We start from the raw sequence: 17,500 nt of genomic DNA, 5'->3' as shown, positions 1-17,500 counted from the left end.
TTTTTTAAAATTAGTTTTTTTTTTCTAATTTAAGTATCAAGCCCGAACTTGGTTTTATGGCGTCTTTTTATCATGGTTTGTTTCACGCGTGTATACAAAAATATTTGCATTAATACTTACTTACAGCGCCATCTAGTTTCCGAATTGAGTACAAAACAGCGCATGAAGCGGAAGCATTCGACGTTGAACGCAAGAAAGTTAATCCAGCGCCGACAGACGATCCAATCGATGACGAATTGGATAGAAAACAACATCAATTGTGTATTAGAGAAGGGGTAGCGCCCAAAGAGGTTAGTTTAACTCTTGTTACCAGGATATAAGGTTCAATTTTCCATGAAATTTGACGTTGACAAGTGAATGCAATAACAGACAATGCTATAATGCAATGTAATCGGGAACAATCGAAGACGTGAAAGAAAGAGAGTAGTTACTATACGAATATATATTGCTGTAAACTTATTTTGTTTTTAAATATATATATTGTATGTATATGACACTCTGCCAATAAATATAAAACTTTTGCAATAAAGGAAATGTGCGCGGTCTTTTCGAATAATCCTCTGCGCTCGTACGCTAGGTGGCCGTGATTGTTTGTTGTATTTTAAAACGACGACCTCGGTGGCGCAGTGGTAAAGTTCTTTCCACTGGAGCGAGAGGTCCCGGGTTCGATCCCCGGTCGGGTCATGATGGAAAATGATCTTTTTCTGATTGGCCCGGGTCTTGGATGTTTATCTATATGTGTATTTGTTATAAAATATAGTATCGTTGAGTTAGTATCCCATAACACAAGTCTCGAACTTACTTTGGGGCTATCTCAATCTGTGTGATTTGTCCTAATATATTTATTTATTTATATTTAAAGTCCTAAACAAGGATTTTAAATATGTTTTAAAATGTAAGAATTTGTGTAAATCACATGTGAATTTTGTAAGCTAAATAAAAATTAAACTTAATAAATGTATATAATTCAGATTTTACGAAATGCCATTTGTTTTCACAGCATATAGATCAGTTCAGAACATCGGTGGCCAAACACAAAAACGACATAATCCAAAGCGGAAACCTCATAGACAAAAACCGTCCAATTAACGAGTTATTGCCTGATCCCGCCGTAGACAAACACACAACGAACGCAAGCTATGTTCGACCGGAAAGCGAACTCTTACGAGAAATGTTCCCATACAAAAATGACAAATTAGAAATCACTGAGAATGGTCAAATTTGTTTGAAAAGCATTGAGAAAAACAAACGCATGTTACTGGCCGAATTGAAAAAGTCTTTATCTGTCGAGGAAATTAAAAAAATGAAGTGCTTCTCTATGATTGATGTGGATATTGATTCGAAAGATTACGTCAACGAAAAATTGCTGAATGTAGGCTTTGATACTAAAGAAATGTATGAGAAGAAGATCAGTCAATGGGACTGTGTGAACGAGTTTAAGCCTTATTATCAAGAAGGGAAGGTTCAGAGTGGAAAGGACTTCGATTTCGATTATCAGCCTAAATTGGAAGGACATCCTGGTCCAAGTCCTAGTCTTATTTTGCAGGTATGTAATACAAATATAGCCGTGAAATTTGAATGATAAATTATTAAATTCAATCAAATCCTTTGTTTATTTTTTTTTTATTAGGGAAACAAACAAATATACAATAAAATGTAACTTAAATATTATTAATACCAATCAAGTTTCCACTAATCATTTCATCGACCACCACATGCTTCCGGTGAGGGAAAACATCGTAAGGAAACCTGCACTTCTGGTTTATATTTATCTTGTTTGTGAAATGAAATTACCCCATTAATAGTGCCAGAAAAGCCGTTGTGTGTGTTTTATTCCACGTACTGATCACAACCCTCAGCCCCGATGAACACGAATATATGAAGATAATACATATGTTTAAACCATTATATTTATCACGACACGCTAGGAGGAAATAAAGTTCTCCTCGCGTGTTAAGCCATGCAAAATAAAGTAGTACTATTACATCCTCGCTTGTTTTATTCTCAGTTTTATTATTTATTATCGATTTCCAGGCGCTAACAATGTCGAATGCCAACGACGGTATAAATCTGGAAAGACTTGAGACTATAGGCGATAGTTTCCTGAAATTCGCCATCACAGCATATTTATATTGCGCACACCCAACAGTGCACGAGGGGAAACTCAGCCATATGAGAAGCAAACAGGTATGTATTTTATAAATGAATCGAGGGAAACTAGATTTTTGACGAGGTTGTTGGTTTTCCTGAAGATTTACTGATAGAGAGTGATTTTAGCACTGAGTATTTTATACCATATCGGCATAATGCTTGAATAAATAAAGTGGGCAGATATATTCTTATATATTTTGTCATATATTCAATTTGTTAGCATTCGCATCACAATAAAATATGTCTTTTGTATAATTTTTATTCAAGTTAATAACATTACTAAAATGAAAACATTGCTAGTAAGGTTACTTTGGTTTATTGGTGAAAACCGTACAAAAATCCATCAGGTATTTTTTGAGTTTATCGCGTTATTACCGATGGACCAATACACGCGACATGGGGACTGCTTTTTTATAATATGTAAGGATGTTTGAAAACACCCTTTATATCAATTTGAGTATAAAACAAATATATATGTAAAATATAGTATATAATATAATAATGTATAAACGCATTCACATAATGAAACACGATAATAAAATGTCACTTTAATTGATCAAGGTTGGCCATAATGTCCATTGACACCTGCGTAATATTTTTTCCCAATTTCAGTAACGACAGTTTCGGAATGTATGAAATGTATCGCAATATAGTGTAAACACGGTAACTTGGTCTATACCAAGTACCCTATGGGGTCATACAAGTTCACAGTAGAAATCGTCAACATTTATTTAAAAGTACACGATATTAATTCTATCTTCCAAACTGTGTTGGTTTGTTACTCTTTACGTTTTTACCGCTGTAGTCTTGACTTTTCCACATTAGTGGGACCGGATTGTGGTACCATTTTAAACAAAAAAAAATTACATAGAAAGCAAATTTCAAATAAAATATATTGTGCGGCTGTCAAACAAAATGGCAGCCGAATGTTGTCAATCTCTGTCATCGGTAAGTGGGAGCAATGAACTTCATGGCCATTCTACATGAACAATACTTTAGTAAACTTTAGTATTTTTTGATCCTCATTGATGTATTACGCTTTTTGACTCCAACATTGATGACGTCACGTGCGCCCGCTGTCATACAAGACTCGTATCACATTGAAAAGAGTGTCTGATGGGACTTGATTGTTACTATTTTTAACACGCTTTTATTATGTCGACTTGTATGTATGTAAGAAACTATGTAATGAAATCTAAGGTATCCAATTTAACCATCTTCCAAGGATCGTAGCGTCATGAAAATCGGCAGCTGTGTGTAGTTCTGATGACAATACAATAATATGGTGGTGTCCAACTGATCTGATGATGGAGCCGGAAGATGTGAACTGGAACTTCACGATGGAACATCGTATCATAGCTGTGTTTGGACTTGTTAGAGAAGTCTTGTAATCAACTTTGTCCACGATTAGGTTTCAAGGTCTGATGATGAAGCCTGAAGGTAGGCACTGGCATTCCACAATGGAAAATCGTATCATAGCCGTGTTTGGCCTCGTTAGAAAGATGTTCAAATGAACTTACGTGCACTTGTAAAAGCGTGTTCTTCTAGTGTTTTTTGAACTATTATTGTATTTAACACAGGTGTCGAATCTGAACCTCTATCGTTTGGGACGCAACAAGCGCTTGGGCGCGCGTATGATCGCGTCCAAGTTCGAGCCGCATGACAATTGGCTGCCGCCGTGCCACAAACCACCGCCCACGCTACACCCCAAGGCTAATGTGAGTGATTGTACAAAATTTTACCTCGATTTTTAGATATATATAGATAGATAGATAATTTATTCCTTAGAACATGGTGATACAGAGTTGTTAAAAGGGTAAGGTACAGTATATTCTGCCTATTGGCCGTAGGAATGTTAAGTTAGCACAAACATGGGAAATTGATATTAGAGTGCGTATCACCTGCCTTATACATAGTTACATTATATGATTTTATACATTTAGTCAGCATTAATAACCGTCATAATTACATTCAAATGTCATCATAATTTTGTTACTTACAATTTATATTTGAACTTTTCATTAGAGTCATAATAACATTTATTTTATTTACCATCTATTCTTCTTCATAGTCGTATTCCTCATGGCTGAGGGTCGTGGTCATTACGTGGAACGAAACACACAACAACTTTCTTGGCATTATTAATGGAGTGGTTCGCCATTGCCTTCTCCATTTCACACACAAGTTAATAATCAACCGGTGTGCAGGTTTCCTCACGATGTTTCCCTTCACCGGAAGCAAGTGGTGGTCGATGAAAACTACTACACATGAGTCAGATTGGTGTACAAACTCATGTGGCACGAGTAGGATACGAACCTGGGACCTTTCAATCTACGTCTTAAACATTACACCACCATCGCTTCAGCACCTATTCAATTCAAATGTATTTTTATTTATTTTTGTTTTATTTATTTCTTGTCCATAGCTTATTCTATGTTTACAAGTTTATACTCAATACAATAGAATATCAATCAATTATTTACATTATAACTTATATATACCGCAACCATTTTAAATTCACACTGAAACACTGAAAAATGAATTATAATAATAATAATTTATTGCCGTTATGAATTTATTTAAATTTTCATTTTCTATCTTGACCTGACCGGGGATTGAACCCGGCACCCTCAGGTAGCAGTCCGGCGTGATGACCATTAATTAAGCCACAGAGGTCGTTGAAAGTTAAACGAATAATAAGCCAGTTACAAATTTTTAATTTTCTTCGATTATTTGTTAAACAGATACATTGTTCTCTAGTCAATTCCTCGACAAGATTTGGTGACCTTGCTTCATAATCACATTTTTCTTTTGACAGGAGGACGCAGAACGAACTCCAGTAACTGAAGTGCCCCAGGACTCGAGCGGGTGTTTCATTCCATATAACCTCATCACACAACACAGCATTCCAGGTAATTTGTGACATGTGTTGATCTTAATTATTATATTAGGTCGCTGGTCGCAGTTACACCAGCGCGTTTACTATCAATTTGTTTTATTTATCCTAATACAAAACAAACAAACTTTCACAAATTGTATGCACAATTTCAAGACGATAGTTCGAGTATATAATATTATAAATGCGAAAGTAAGTTTGTTTGTTGCCTCTTCACGCTGTATCTACTCGACCAATCTTCTTGAAATTGTGCACACATGTAGTTTGAAGTGTGGAGAAGGACATAGGGTACCTTTCATCCCGGAAAATTAACGCGAGCGAAAACTAGTTGGCGATAAATAAAAAAAAAATAATTGTATTTTTTCCTTAGATCCCAATAATATTATAAAGGTGAAAGTTTGTATGTTCGTTAATTCACGCTAAAACGGCTGGGTCAATTTAAATGAGATTTAGTATTGACGTAGCTGATACGTAGGATTAACACATGGGGTACGCGATTCCCGTTGGATTTGGTCTAATAGTCAATGGCGCTTTATAAAGTAGAATTGCGTTACAAATAAAATAGGTCAAAACGTTTTAAAAATGTTTTAATTTTAAGCACACTTAAAATTAAAACATTTTTAAAACGGGTTGACTTATTTTTAACCCTTGGCGCAAAAAGAGGGGTGTTGTAAGTTTGACCGCTAAGTGTGTCCGTCTGTCTGTGTGCGTGGCATATATACGGTTTTTTTTTTTAATTTGGTAGCTAATTTTAGGCGGTGGTTCTTAGACATGTTTGATCAAAATCGGTTCAGAAGTTGTAGCGAAATTAATATTAAAAGTCGGGGGGTTTTTCTTTTTTGATTACATTTTATTTGTTTTATCACCAAGTGTTATCAATTTTTTTGTACCACCCGAGCGAAGTCGCCGCGGGCCACTATAGTAACACATACACATATTAAAATCGTTATTATAATTTGTTATCGTGACAGACAAATCATTATGGGCCACTATAGCAACACAAACACATACTAAAGTCGTTATTATAATTTGTTATCGTGACAGACAAATCAATATGGACCACTATAGCAACACAAGCACATACTAAAATCGTTATTTTAATTTGTTATCGTGACAGACAAATCATTATTTGCCACTATAGCGACACAAACACATACTAAAGTCGTAATTATAATTTGTCACGGTGACAGACAAATCAATAGCGGATTGCGTGGAGGCGCTGATCGGCGCGTACCTGCTGGAGTGCGGGCCGCGCGGCGCGCTCGTGTTCATGTCGTGGCTCGGCATCCGCGTGCTGCCCGCGCACGCGCTGCCGCTGCCGCGCGCGCACGCCTATCTGCGGCGACACCACGCGCAACAGGCGGGTTCTACTCTAATTACATCTATACAAACAGTTGCCTGTCGATCTGTTTCAAATTAGTTTCTTTCGGCATTTCATTCTCAGCTGTGGTCGTACCGAAGTGCCGGTAGTTTGGAGCTTGTGAGAAATAGCTATTAATATAGAAATTGACGAGAAAAAGTGCATGTGAAGGTCTAATTTCTGAATAAATGATTTGAATTTGAATTGAATTTCATGTAGTCGGTAAAGGAAAGATAGTTTTTTTTATTTATTTATAAAACTTTATTGTTCCAAGTAAAAACATACTTATAAACAAATGGCGAACTTAATGCTATAAGCATTCTCTCCCAGCTAACCATTAGGAGAAACGGAGAAAAGTTGTGCGGCGCAAAAATATCAAACACAAATAAGTACTACCACATACTCAAATACAATAATAACTACATATATAAAATATAAATAGCAAAGCATATATACATAAGACTACATATATATAAATATATAAATACATACAAATCAAAATAATAAAAATTATGTCCAAGAAATACAGATAAAAGCGAAACAGAAAAGAGAAAATCAGGAGGAAAAGGAGTCCAAAAGATGAGCATGAACTCTTTTCTTGAAAGAAAATTTGCTGCCGAAAATAGTTGCGCATTAATTGCTGGAAAATTGTCAAAGAGTTGGGCAAGCAACAGTTGCCATTAATAGTGTGTTTTATTTTGTTATAAAATTTTGTGTTAAAAAAGCCCCTGAATAACTTCTCACATTACATTACACATTAGTACATTCTTTAATGCTATATATAATTGTGAAAGATTGAAGCGGAAATGAAAATACTTAATTTCGAAATGTAGAAGAAAATTCAATGCAAGTCTTGTAAACTCTTAATCGTATTGTTAACCATTAAATTTGCATACACGTGGACGGTGAAACATGTAGAATTGAGTTCTTCTTTTAACTCCACATTGTAAAAAAAAATTAAACTCACGTTTTTGCAAATAAATAATCTTTGTCTTTGCCTTTACAGAAGCCAACACCAAAAAAGTCCCCTTCCCCCAGCCCCTCCCCGCAAGACTCGTCAGACTCGGACTCCAACAGCGAACAGACAGACATACAGCAGGACAGCTTGCCCGAAAACTGGTCGTGGCCCGGACGACCTGTTGGCTCCTTGAGGCCGCATCAGGATGCAAACGGACGATGGATGCAGGTATTGCAGGGGGTCCTGGGCTCCGTCGCTCAACGGCTGTGAAAGGAACCGATAAAACGCTCAGATGAGATAGAGGTGGATGCAGGTAAAGATGCAGCGGACGACTGACCTGACCGTCCGATATGCAACTGTAAAAACCGCATCAAATTGCATCCAGTAGTTTTTGCGTGACACGAGAACAAACATGTCTGTATGTTTGTGTCGCCAGACAAAAATTCTAAAAAAAATGTTTTGTTTTCTAATACTGGGAGTATTAGAAAGATCCCCCATAATTATTTTTCACTAGATGTTGCCCGAGGCTTCGCTCCCGTGGGAATTTTGAGATAAAATATAATATAATTTTGAGATAATATATAATAATAGTATAGTGATTTTTATCACCTATGTACAGATATAGCCCACTTGCAGTTTCATTATATGTATAAATATTATTTGTATAGATTACGTATTGTGTTTGGGGGCCGTAACTATTATTATAAAGAGGTAAGCGTCTGTGACCTTGTGAGTTTGTATATTTGAGGCGGGCAATCTCCGAAACTATCGGACCGATTTCAAAAATTCTTTCACCATTAGAAAGGTACATTACCCAAGATTTTATCCCAAAATTCCCACGGGAGCGAAGCCCCAGGCAAATAAAAGTAAAATAAAAAAATACATTAAATAAAATAAGTGTCTTTTTTGAATTGTCTAGCAAATATTCGGTGAACTCAAGGCGCCTCCGTCACCATTGCTGAGGTATATAGAGGACCCCGAGGGAGAACTGGAACAGATGTTATCTGGTGAGTATTTCTTCTTCACAGTCGTATCCCTCATGACTGAGGGTCATTACATGGAATGAAACACACATAACAACTTTCTTGGCATTATTAATGGAGTGGTTTGCCATTGCCTTCTCCATTTCACACACAAGTTAATAATCAACCAGTGTGCAGGTTTCCTCACGATATTTTACTTCACCGGAAGCAAGTGGTGGACGATGAACATACGATACATCAGTCGGATTGGTATACAAACTCATGTAGCACAAGTAGGATTCGAACCTGGGACCTTTCGATCCACAGACGGGCGTCTTAACCATTACACCACCACCGCTTTGGTGAGTATTTACAGTCATTAAAACTTCAGAATGTACAATGAAAACTAGAACTGGGTACAATGCGCCCCTCGCGATCAGAAAGTCTTAAGTAGTAAAACGTCCAACAAAGCGCAACGTCTAAAGGCGGGTCCTGCGCCGTGTTTTGAACAGAACATTGTTCAAAAACAGAATTTTATCGTTGTAATTTATGTTTTTGAACAAATGTTCTGTTCAAAACCATGACGCATGGCTTAATGAGCAATCTCAAATTCAATATAGGATGATATATATCACTTGTTGACGTCAAAAAAAAAACAATTACTTAAACTAAGTAATCTTAAACTAATAATATTTGCCTAGCTAGCTAATCGGCGCGACATTAAAAATGCCATATAAAATCTTCTACTGCGCATGTAAGCTATAGACACGCCAGGACATTTATTACCACTTATACCATGAAATATACAAATAAATCATCTACATAGACTAAAAACAACCTGTAGTTTTTAACCCCCGACGCAAAAAGAGGGGTGTATAAGTTTGACCGCTAAGCGTGTATCTGTCTGTCTGTTTACGTACGGCACTGTAGCTCATCAACGGGTGAACAGATTTGGATGCGGTTTTTTTATTTGATATCTAAATTTTTATGTGGTGGCTCTTAGATATTGAATCAAAATCGGTTCAGCCATTGAAAAGTTGTAGCGAAATGAATATTGAAAGTCGGGGATTTTTTAATATTCGTTTTCAGACTTTATGCTTATTTAGTTTTTGTCACAGAAACGTGTTAATTCAAAATATTAGATTTTAAACGACTAGTTCTTGCCCGCGGCTTTTCCTGCGCAAATTTCTCACTGGAACATTTATTTTTGTGGTATGAAAGGTACCATATGTCCTTCTTCGCACTTCAAAATATATAGTATAGCGTGCAAAATTTCGTGAAGATTGGTTGAGAGAGCGTGTAGAGTTTTAATGTTAATTGGGAATAGGATTAGTATTAATTATAAGTTTATTTCCCAGGATACGATGCCCTAGAGAGGACATTACAATACCGCTTCAGGGATCGCTCTTTGCTGCTACAAGCATTGACCCACGCGTCGCATCACAACAATCGATTGACTGATTGTTACCAAAGATTGGAGTTCCTGGGTGACGCTATACTAGGTAAACGTACAAATTATTCAGGTTTTCTAAGATGTTTATGAACTTTTTAAAATAAATTTACACGCTAGGTGTGTTTTATTGTGGGCTAGCTGCACCCTAGGCACGTTTTATTTTGGAACGATTAGACGCGAGATTCGTTTCTTTATAGGACAATTACCTAATTATCCTATAAAGAAATGAGTCTCACATCTTGCGACACGCTACTTGCGATTTTTTATTTTAGTACAATTTTTTTTTTTTTTTTATTTTTTTTTTTTTTAATAATAAATAAATAAATGTATTAGGACAAACCACACATTTTGAGCTAGCCCCAAAGTAAGTTCGAGACTTGTGTTATGGGATACTAACTCAACGATACTATATTTTATAACAAATACATATATAGATAAACATCCAAGACCCGGACCAATCAGAAAAAGATCATTTTCCATCATGACCCGACCGGGGATCGAACCCGGGACCTCTCGGTTCAGAGGCAAGCACTTTACCACTGCGCCACCGAGGTCGTATCAAGTAAATTTACACCTAGATGTGATAGATTATTTATTTCATAGAAATTGGTGATGATGTGTCAAATGTGTATTTGACGACCTCGGTGGCGCAGTTGTAAAGTTCTTGCCACTGAACCGAGAGGACCCGGGTTCGATCCCCGGTCGGGTCATGATGGAAAATGATCTTTTTCTGATTGGCCCGGGTCTTGGATGTTTATCTATATATGTATTTGTTATAAAATATAGTATCGTTGAGCTAGTATCCCATAACACAAGTCTCGAACTTACTTTGGGGCTAGCACAATCTGTGTGATTTGTCCTAATATATTTATTTATTTATTTTTATTTATTTATTTTTGTTTATTTATTTTTATTTATTTATTTTTATTTATTTATTTATTTTTATTTATTTATTTATTTTTATTTATTTATTTATTTTTATTTATTTATTTTATAATTTTAGGATAACACGCTAGTTGTGTTTTATTTTGGGATAATAAAACGATAGGTGTATTTTCTGCTAGTGTCTGCAGAAGACGTGTAATAATAGCATTTGGACAGAATTTGACGTCAGACAGACGGTGGGTTGCAGTGTGTATTCATAGAGTGTGAGAGTGTGTTTCATGTCTGTCTGTCTGTTTCAGATTACCTCATCACCCGCCACTTGTACGAAGAACCCAGGCGACACTCGCCCGGGGCACTCACAGATTTGCGCTCAGCTTTAGTCAATAACACTATTTTCGCTACACTAGCCGCCAGACATGGATTCCATAAGTGAGTTAACACTGTTTAAATGAGTTTCATTCAACACTCATTCTCAGCAATGGTAGTTCCGAAACGCTAGTATTTTGTAGCTTCGGTAAATATTATTCAATTTAGGTTGTGACGTGAGAAAATATTTATGAAGGTCAAATTCTAATTAATTTAATATTATAAATGCGAAAGTAGGTTTATTAACTCTTCACGCTTTATCAACTCAACATTTTCAAAACTAATTTTAATTAAATTTATTTTAAGGTACTTCCGTCACATGTCGCCCGGACTGAACGAAGTGTTGACGAAATACGTTAAGATACAAGAGGAGAACGGACACTCTATTAGTGAAGAGGTAATATTTTGAAATAAAATTCAATTTTTGCCACTCTCTCTCTCTCTCTCTCTCTCTGATGACAATAAAAGCTTTTTATTGTCATCAGATAGAGAGAGAGTCTTGTTGCATTAACGCGTGACAAAAATATCATTTCCGTGTCTGTCTAACGACAGCTGTCAATGTCATAAAATACCGCCTTTTCATTTGTAAAAAGTACGAAACTACTTTTGATTTGAACATTACACGGAAACAACGAAAAACCAAGAGAGTATAATTTGAATCCCTCGAGATTTAACCCATAATCCTCACACCACAATCTTTTCAGTGTCCTTTATATATATATAATGATTTAACCCGAGCGAAGTCGGGACGTGTCGCTAGTTTTAATTATAAAACGTAAAACTGTTTTTGATGCGGTTTTTTTTTAAATAGTAGTAGTATTCCTGAGAAAGATCTAGGTGTATAATCTATTATGGAATTATCCGAACACAGCCGGCACCAGTCGTTAGTTGATCGTATAATTTAAGATTATCTAACAATGTTATGTTATTATTTTTGTTATTAATCCAAATTTACTGAGACGCAATCACCGCGTGGTCCCTTCTTCCTGTTTCTCCACAAAGTTTACACACAGATTCTTCTGGTTCGCAGGTCCCTATATAACAAATTTCATTCGTTACAATTTTTTCTCTTCCAAGATTTTCTCGCATAAAAACAATAACAAAGTTTTTTCTTTCCCTAAATTATGAAGAAACAGAACAACTCCTGATTCCACTTGCCTGATAAATGTATTTACGTTTTTATGTAATATCTGTATAATTATATAATTACTATATTATTACTTATCACTAAAACTATGAAATTAGAATTCTGTCTGTAGCCTGTAAGTTCTAGTTGTTAGCTTTGTTAGCCTCGAATTGTTTTGGTAAAATGTGTTGGTAGAGATATTTATTGTATAAATAGTTTGTCTTAGCCTACTTTATAGTTATACCACATATATAAATCTATATATACCACCCATATGGGAAGAGCACTGGCGTGCTGTAACACAGGCTCTGCCTTAACAGTCGTCAGTCTCTACTAACATAATCTACTATCCTGTAAGCCATTTTGTAAACATTCTTTTGGAGAAATAAAAACACTTTTTACTTTTTACGTGCAGCATTATCTGATACAAGAAGACGAAATGGAGCAAGCTGAGGATGTTGAAGTCCCGAAAGCTTTGGGTGATCTGTTCGAGTCGGTCGCCGGCGCCATATTCCTCGATTCGGGTAAGTTTCTCAAGGTCATTGAAGTTGCTCACAATTTTTGACGGAATGTTTTTAGGTGACATACCATACCATTTACCAATTTCTAAACTAAAAATCTCTTTCCAAATTATTCTACACGAGATAAAGGAATTTGTTGTAAAGTATTATAAGTTCTATTGCACAATGTAGTCATAGTCTACTATGTAGATTTTGGTGGCTATCGTTTTCGGTTTAGTAGATTGTGACCGTGTAACTAGCTCATGCCCGCGGCTGATTTCCTACGGGAGTACAGTTATTTTTCCGGAATGAAAGATAACAAACTTAATTTTGCATTTATAGTTAGGATGCGAAAGTCAATTTGATTGTTTGTTGCCTCTTCAAGCTCTATCTTCAATCTTCAATCTTCTTGAAATTTTGCATACATGTAGTTTGAAGTGTGGAGAAGGACATAGGGTACCTTTCATCCCGTGGGAAAACTGTTCCCGTGTGAGATCGACGCGGGCGAAGCCGCGGGCGACGGCTAGTTGATAACAAATGTTTATCCATTGTCAGGAATGTCTCTCGGAGCCGTGTGGAAATCATACGTGAATCTGATGGGCGCGGAGTTAGAGGCATTCAGCGCGGCCGCGCCCAAGTCTCCCGTTAGGGAACTGCTGGAGGCCGAACCTGATACTGCTAAATTTGGGTGAGTATTTTATTTGAAGCGGTGGTGGTGTAATGGTTAAGACGCCCGCCTGTGGATCGAAAGGCCCCAGGTTCGAATCCTACTCGTGCCACATGAGTTTGTACACCAATTTGAACACCACTTGCTTCCGGTGAAGGAAAACATCGTGAGGCAGTGAGGCAACAACAACCTGCACACCGGTTGATTATTATTAACTTGTGTGTGAAATGGAGTATAGCAATGGCGAACCACTTCATTAATAGCGCCAAGAAAGTTGTTGTGTGTGTTTCATTCCACGTAATGACCACGACCCTTAGCCATGAGGAATACGACTATGAATATTATTTGGATGACCGACAGACATACATACTTTATTGATACAGAATTACAAACTTTTGGCCATTTATTTGTTCTTGTAGATAGGTCAAATTCAAATTCAAAATTCTTGATTCAATTTAGGATTATATACATCACTTGTTGACGTCGAATAAAAATTACTTAAACTAAGTCTACCGCCGACTTCCAAAGCGCATGTGTAGAAGAAGCGGCGCAACAAACTTCACCGCGGCCTTTCCTCCAAAGACGTTTATTAACAAATGTAGGTCTTATACATATATTAAAAATTAAGTGGACCAATTAACATAATTACAGTAAAATTTATTTCATAGTTCATATATTTGTTAAAATTATCACCTATGTTTATAATTTTGGGTGAGTATTAGGCCAAAAAATTTACAATTTGAAGGGACTATCAATATATATCAATATATATTATATATATATTATATTACTGATTTACTGAATGACAGACAACGTACAGCCGAAACTACTGGGCGTAGGAAGATGAGTTGAGAAGAGAGGATTATTGGAAATTCTACCCCGCAGGGGGTGAATGGGGTGAAAATCTTTTATATGAAAGTTCTACACCGTTGAAGTTAGTGACATGAAAATTTGGATTTTAGTCGTTTATAACATATAAAGAATTTTGTTTCTATCATTATTATTCTTATTTGCAATCATTATTGTTATTTTATTATTCAATTCGAGATTGACCTGTCCATCTGTGAATCTGTCATTATGGGAATCTGTCATTACGTGAATCTGTCATTACGTGAATCTGTCATTACGTGAATCTGTCATTACGTGAATTTGTCATTATGGGAATCTGTCTTTATGCCTATCTGTCATTATGCAACACCTGACATTATGGGTTTCTGAACTGACATTTTGCATTTCTGACGTTCTTAGCCTAAAAAAATTAACTTTTTATTTTATGACTAAACTTATTTACCCCGGGCTCTTAGCAAACCGGAGCGTCTGGCCGACGGGCGTCGCGTCCGCGTGTCCGTGGAAGTGTTCGGCCGCGGAACATTCAAGGGTGTCGGCCGCAACTACCGCATCGCTAAGGGCACAGCGGCCAGGTGTGCGCTCAGACACCTCCGGCTTATGCATAAGGCACGATAATAATATACGTTTATATGTGAAGATCGCGGTCGGTGGTTCGCAGAGCGTTGCGGCCGCCGCGCACGCGCTGTCATCACAATCCGTCAATTTTCTTGAGGAAGAAATCATTTTCAAAATCAATCATTCATAAAATTGTAAATTTCCACAGTACAAAGTAATTAATGTAAAGTCGTATAGTAATAATGATTCTTGTCTTTGTTGAAATTTGAAAAATTGTAATGACAGCGCGTGCGCAGCGGTCGAAACGGTCCGAGTACCACTCGGTCGTGGAGATATAGATACCACGTTTGTAAATAGCGGCAAACCCGGCTTCGCACGGATGGAATTTATGTATGTCCGTCTAACTATAAATATTATATTTATAATGCGAAAGTTTGTTACCTCTTCACGCCTTATCTACTCAATCAATCTTATTGAAGTTTTGCACACATGTAGTTTGAAGTGTGGAGAAGGACATAGGGTACCTTTCATCCCGGAATAACTGATCGCGCGGGAAATCAACGAGCGAAGCCGCGGTCGAAAGCTAGGTACATTCATATATGTAGAGATCATGGTCATGGAGATACAACGTTTCACTAGCGCCACGCCTCTGCTTCGCACGTGTGGAATATTGTGCATGTTATGTACATTTAAACCTTGCTCGTTAATCACATCTAGTTTTGGTTAATGCTGTGAATATTTAAACCAACGATTGCTGCATATGGGACGATGGTAAATAAATATATATGGAGATAGATTAAATAGTTATTTGTAGAGACAGCTAGTCGTGGGCGTTATCTCAACTAACCGTTTTATTCAACTGTTTTCTATGCTCAACGGTCCAACTGGTTTAGTCACAACTGCAAAAGTAGTTGGAATGATGCCCAACTGGTTTGCTTCCAACGAAGTCGCGCGCGGCGCGAGCGAACTGGAGTGTGAATGAAAAAATACTGTAATCTTAAAACTCTCAACTGTTTTGTCTACGTGCAATGCGTTGAACCAAAAACAAAGCCACTTTGTTATATCAAACCAGTGTTGCCAACTGGTTTAGTAACTAGTTGCTCGTTGAACAAAAACAGTTGAGTTTCGTTGGCTCGAAAAACGTCAACGACCCGCCACTAAAAGACAACCCCCACAATAATTCACACAACATTCTCATGAAAAATATAACTTGAGTAAATTATCAATATAAGATATAGACGTATGTAGAATATAATATACGATAACTTTATTTATATAAATATATTAGGACAAATTACACAGATTGAGCTAGCCCCAAAGTAAGTTCTAGACTTGTTTTATGGGATACTAACTCAACGATACTATATTTTATAACAAATACACATATAGATAAACATCCAAGACCCGGGCCAATCAGAAAAAGATCATTTTCCATCATGACCCGACCGGGGATCGAACCCGGGACCTCTCAGTTCAGAGGCAAGCACTGCGCCATCGAGGTCGTCGAATCAAATTTGAGAAATTACTAAACAATAGAAAAAAATACCCGCAACAAAATCCGTTTCGTAGTTTTCAAGATCTATATATGCATAGGGACAGACAGCGGGAAGCGACTTTGTTTCATACTACAGTGATTGAAAGTAAGAGACGAAATTCTTTAGTTTATAGTGTGCTTTGTTTATAAATAACAGGACAGGTTAAGAAAACAATTGAAAACTTGATTTTAATATCAGTCTAATGTTTATAATCATTAATACAAGGGATATTTAGATAAAATAATCATGTATTTAAAATATAAAATAGTCTAATTAAGTATAAAACTGTATTTATAATGAACGATTTGTATAACCCACACTTATACAGGGTCGCTGGTATCTAACGCATAACCTTCCAAATGCGCATAAGGTACATAGAGGATCTTTTGTTCTACAACTTTTGCCTGAACGTAATAAATACTAAAATTTTCCTTTTTTTAGTTTTAATGTCGTATCTATAAAACGTTAACTCTGTGTTCGATTACGCTACTAAAGTTCTGTACTGTCTCGTGTTGCTCGGCTATTAATAGAGTTAACATGTATTGAATCGTTAATTAGATTGTATATTTTTTATATGAACAATAAAAACTACGAATCACGAAAAGTCGTAGAATAAAAGTTGCTTGTTTTTATGTAACCAAGTAGTCTTTAGGAGGTTTTGCGTTTGATACCAGTAACCCTGTATAATGTATCGTCACATTGTAAGTGATCCAAAAAGTATTTTATAAAATAAAATAACTAGATTGTAGTAGGTGCGGCGAGTTTGCAATGGATTTGGGTTGATATGCTGTTTACTGTACGCAGAGTAGCTTTCTGTAATATCAAGGACGATGTGCGTGCCAATGGTCCGACAACTAGGGATGCCGACGACCGTGCGAAGTGGAGACGAAACTGTAGGAAACTGGGCACTGGCCTCCGACGCTCAAGTCTCGGCTGAGGGAGAAAGCGGATGAGCGAGTTTTCTGATTTGTATCATCTTTAAACACAATGTATCGAAATATGATGTAATAAATCGAGTTTTTACTGTATTCTTTGTTTTATTGTATCAAGAACGTTGGACCGAACCTTTCAGAAAAAAAGTGCTGATTTATGTGTAAATACATAAGCGCTATAGATTATTTTAGTTACACTATTGAATGTTCTAGATTAGTTGCCAGAAAGAAAAAAGTTTATATGGTTATATATTTTCCGATCATTTTAATTACTTTCAACCACAGTGTTCTAATATCTGTGGTTA

The 17,500-nt window shown here is 36.5% G+C and overlaps 1 protein-coding gene across 3 annotated transcripts in view; it reads left to right on the top strand.

Annotated features, from left to right (window-relative positions):
* Dcr-1 (Dicer-1) overlaps positions 1 to 17,291 on the top strand; it is a 54,795-nt gene extending 37,504 nt beyond the window's left edge. For all 3 annotated transcript variants that reach the window (XM_053766695.2, XM_053766694.2, XM_053766693.2), the window contains 14 exons: positions 127 to 290; positions 1,001 to 1,546; positions 2,035 to 2,187; positions 3,732 to 3,869; positions 4,970 to 5,063; positions 6,238 to 6,407; positions 7,414 to 7,593; positions 8,285 to 8,372; positions 9,686 to 9,829; positions 10,965 to 11,094; positions 11,338 to 11,428; positions 12,573 to 12,681; positions 13,213 to 13,345; positions 14,629 to 17,291. In XM_053766695.2, the coding sequence (XP_053622670.1) occupies positions 127 to 290; positions 1,001 to 1,546; positions 2,035 to 2,187; positions 3,732 to 3,869; positions 4,970 to 5,063; positions 6,238 to 6,407; positions 7,414 to 7,593; positions 8,285 to 8,372; positions 9,686 to 9,829; positions 10,965 to 11,094; positions 11,338 to 11,428; positions 12,573 to 12,681; positions 13,213 to 13,345; positions 14,629 to 14,788 (2,300 nt within the window). In that variant the 3' untranslated portion in view covers positions 14,789 to 17,291. The remainder of the gene's footprint in view (positions 1 to 126; positions 291 to 1,000; positions 1,547 to 2,034; positions 2,188 to 3,731; positions 3,870 to 4,969; positions 5,064 to 6,237; positions 6,408 to 7,413; positions 7,594 to 8,284; positions 8,373 to 9,685; positions 9,830 to 10,964; positions 11,095 to 11,337; positions 11,429 to 12,572; positions 12,682 to 13,212; positions 13,346 to 14,628) is intronic.
* Positions 17,292 to 17,500: the final 209 nt, after the last annotated feature.

The sequence above is a fragment of the Plodia interpunctella genome, chromosome 29 (assembly GCF_027563975.2).
Source record: "Plodia interpunctella isolate USDA-ARS_2022_Savannah chromosome 29, ilPloInte3.2, whole genome shotgun sequence".
NCBI lineage: Eukaryota > Metazoa > Arthropoda > Insecta > Lepidoptera > Pyralidae > Plodia > Plodia interpunctella.
This window is presented reverse-complemented; position numbering and strand designations above follow the sequence as displayed.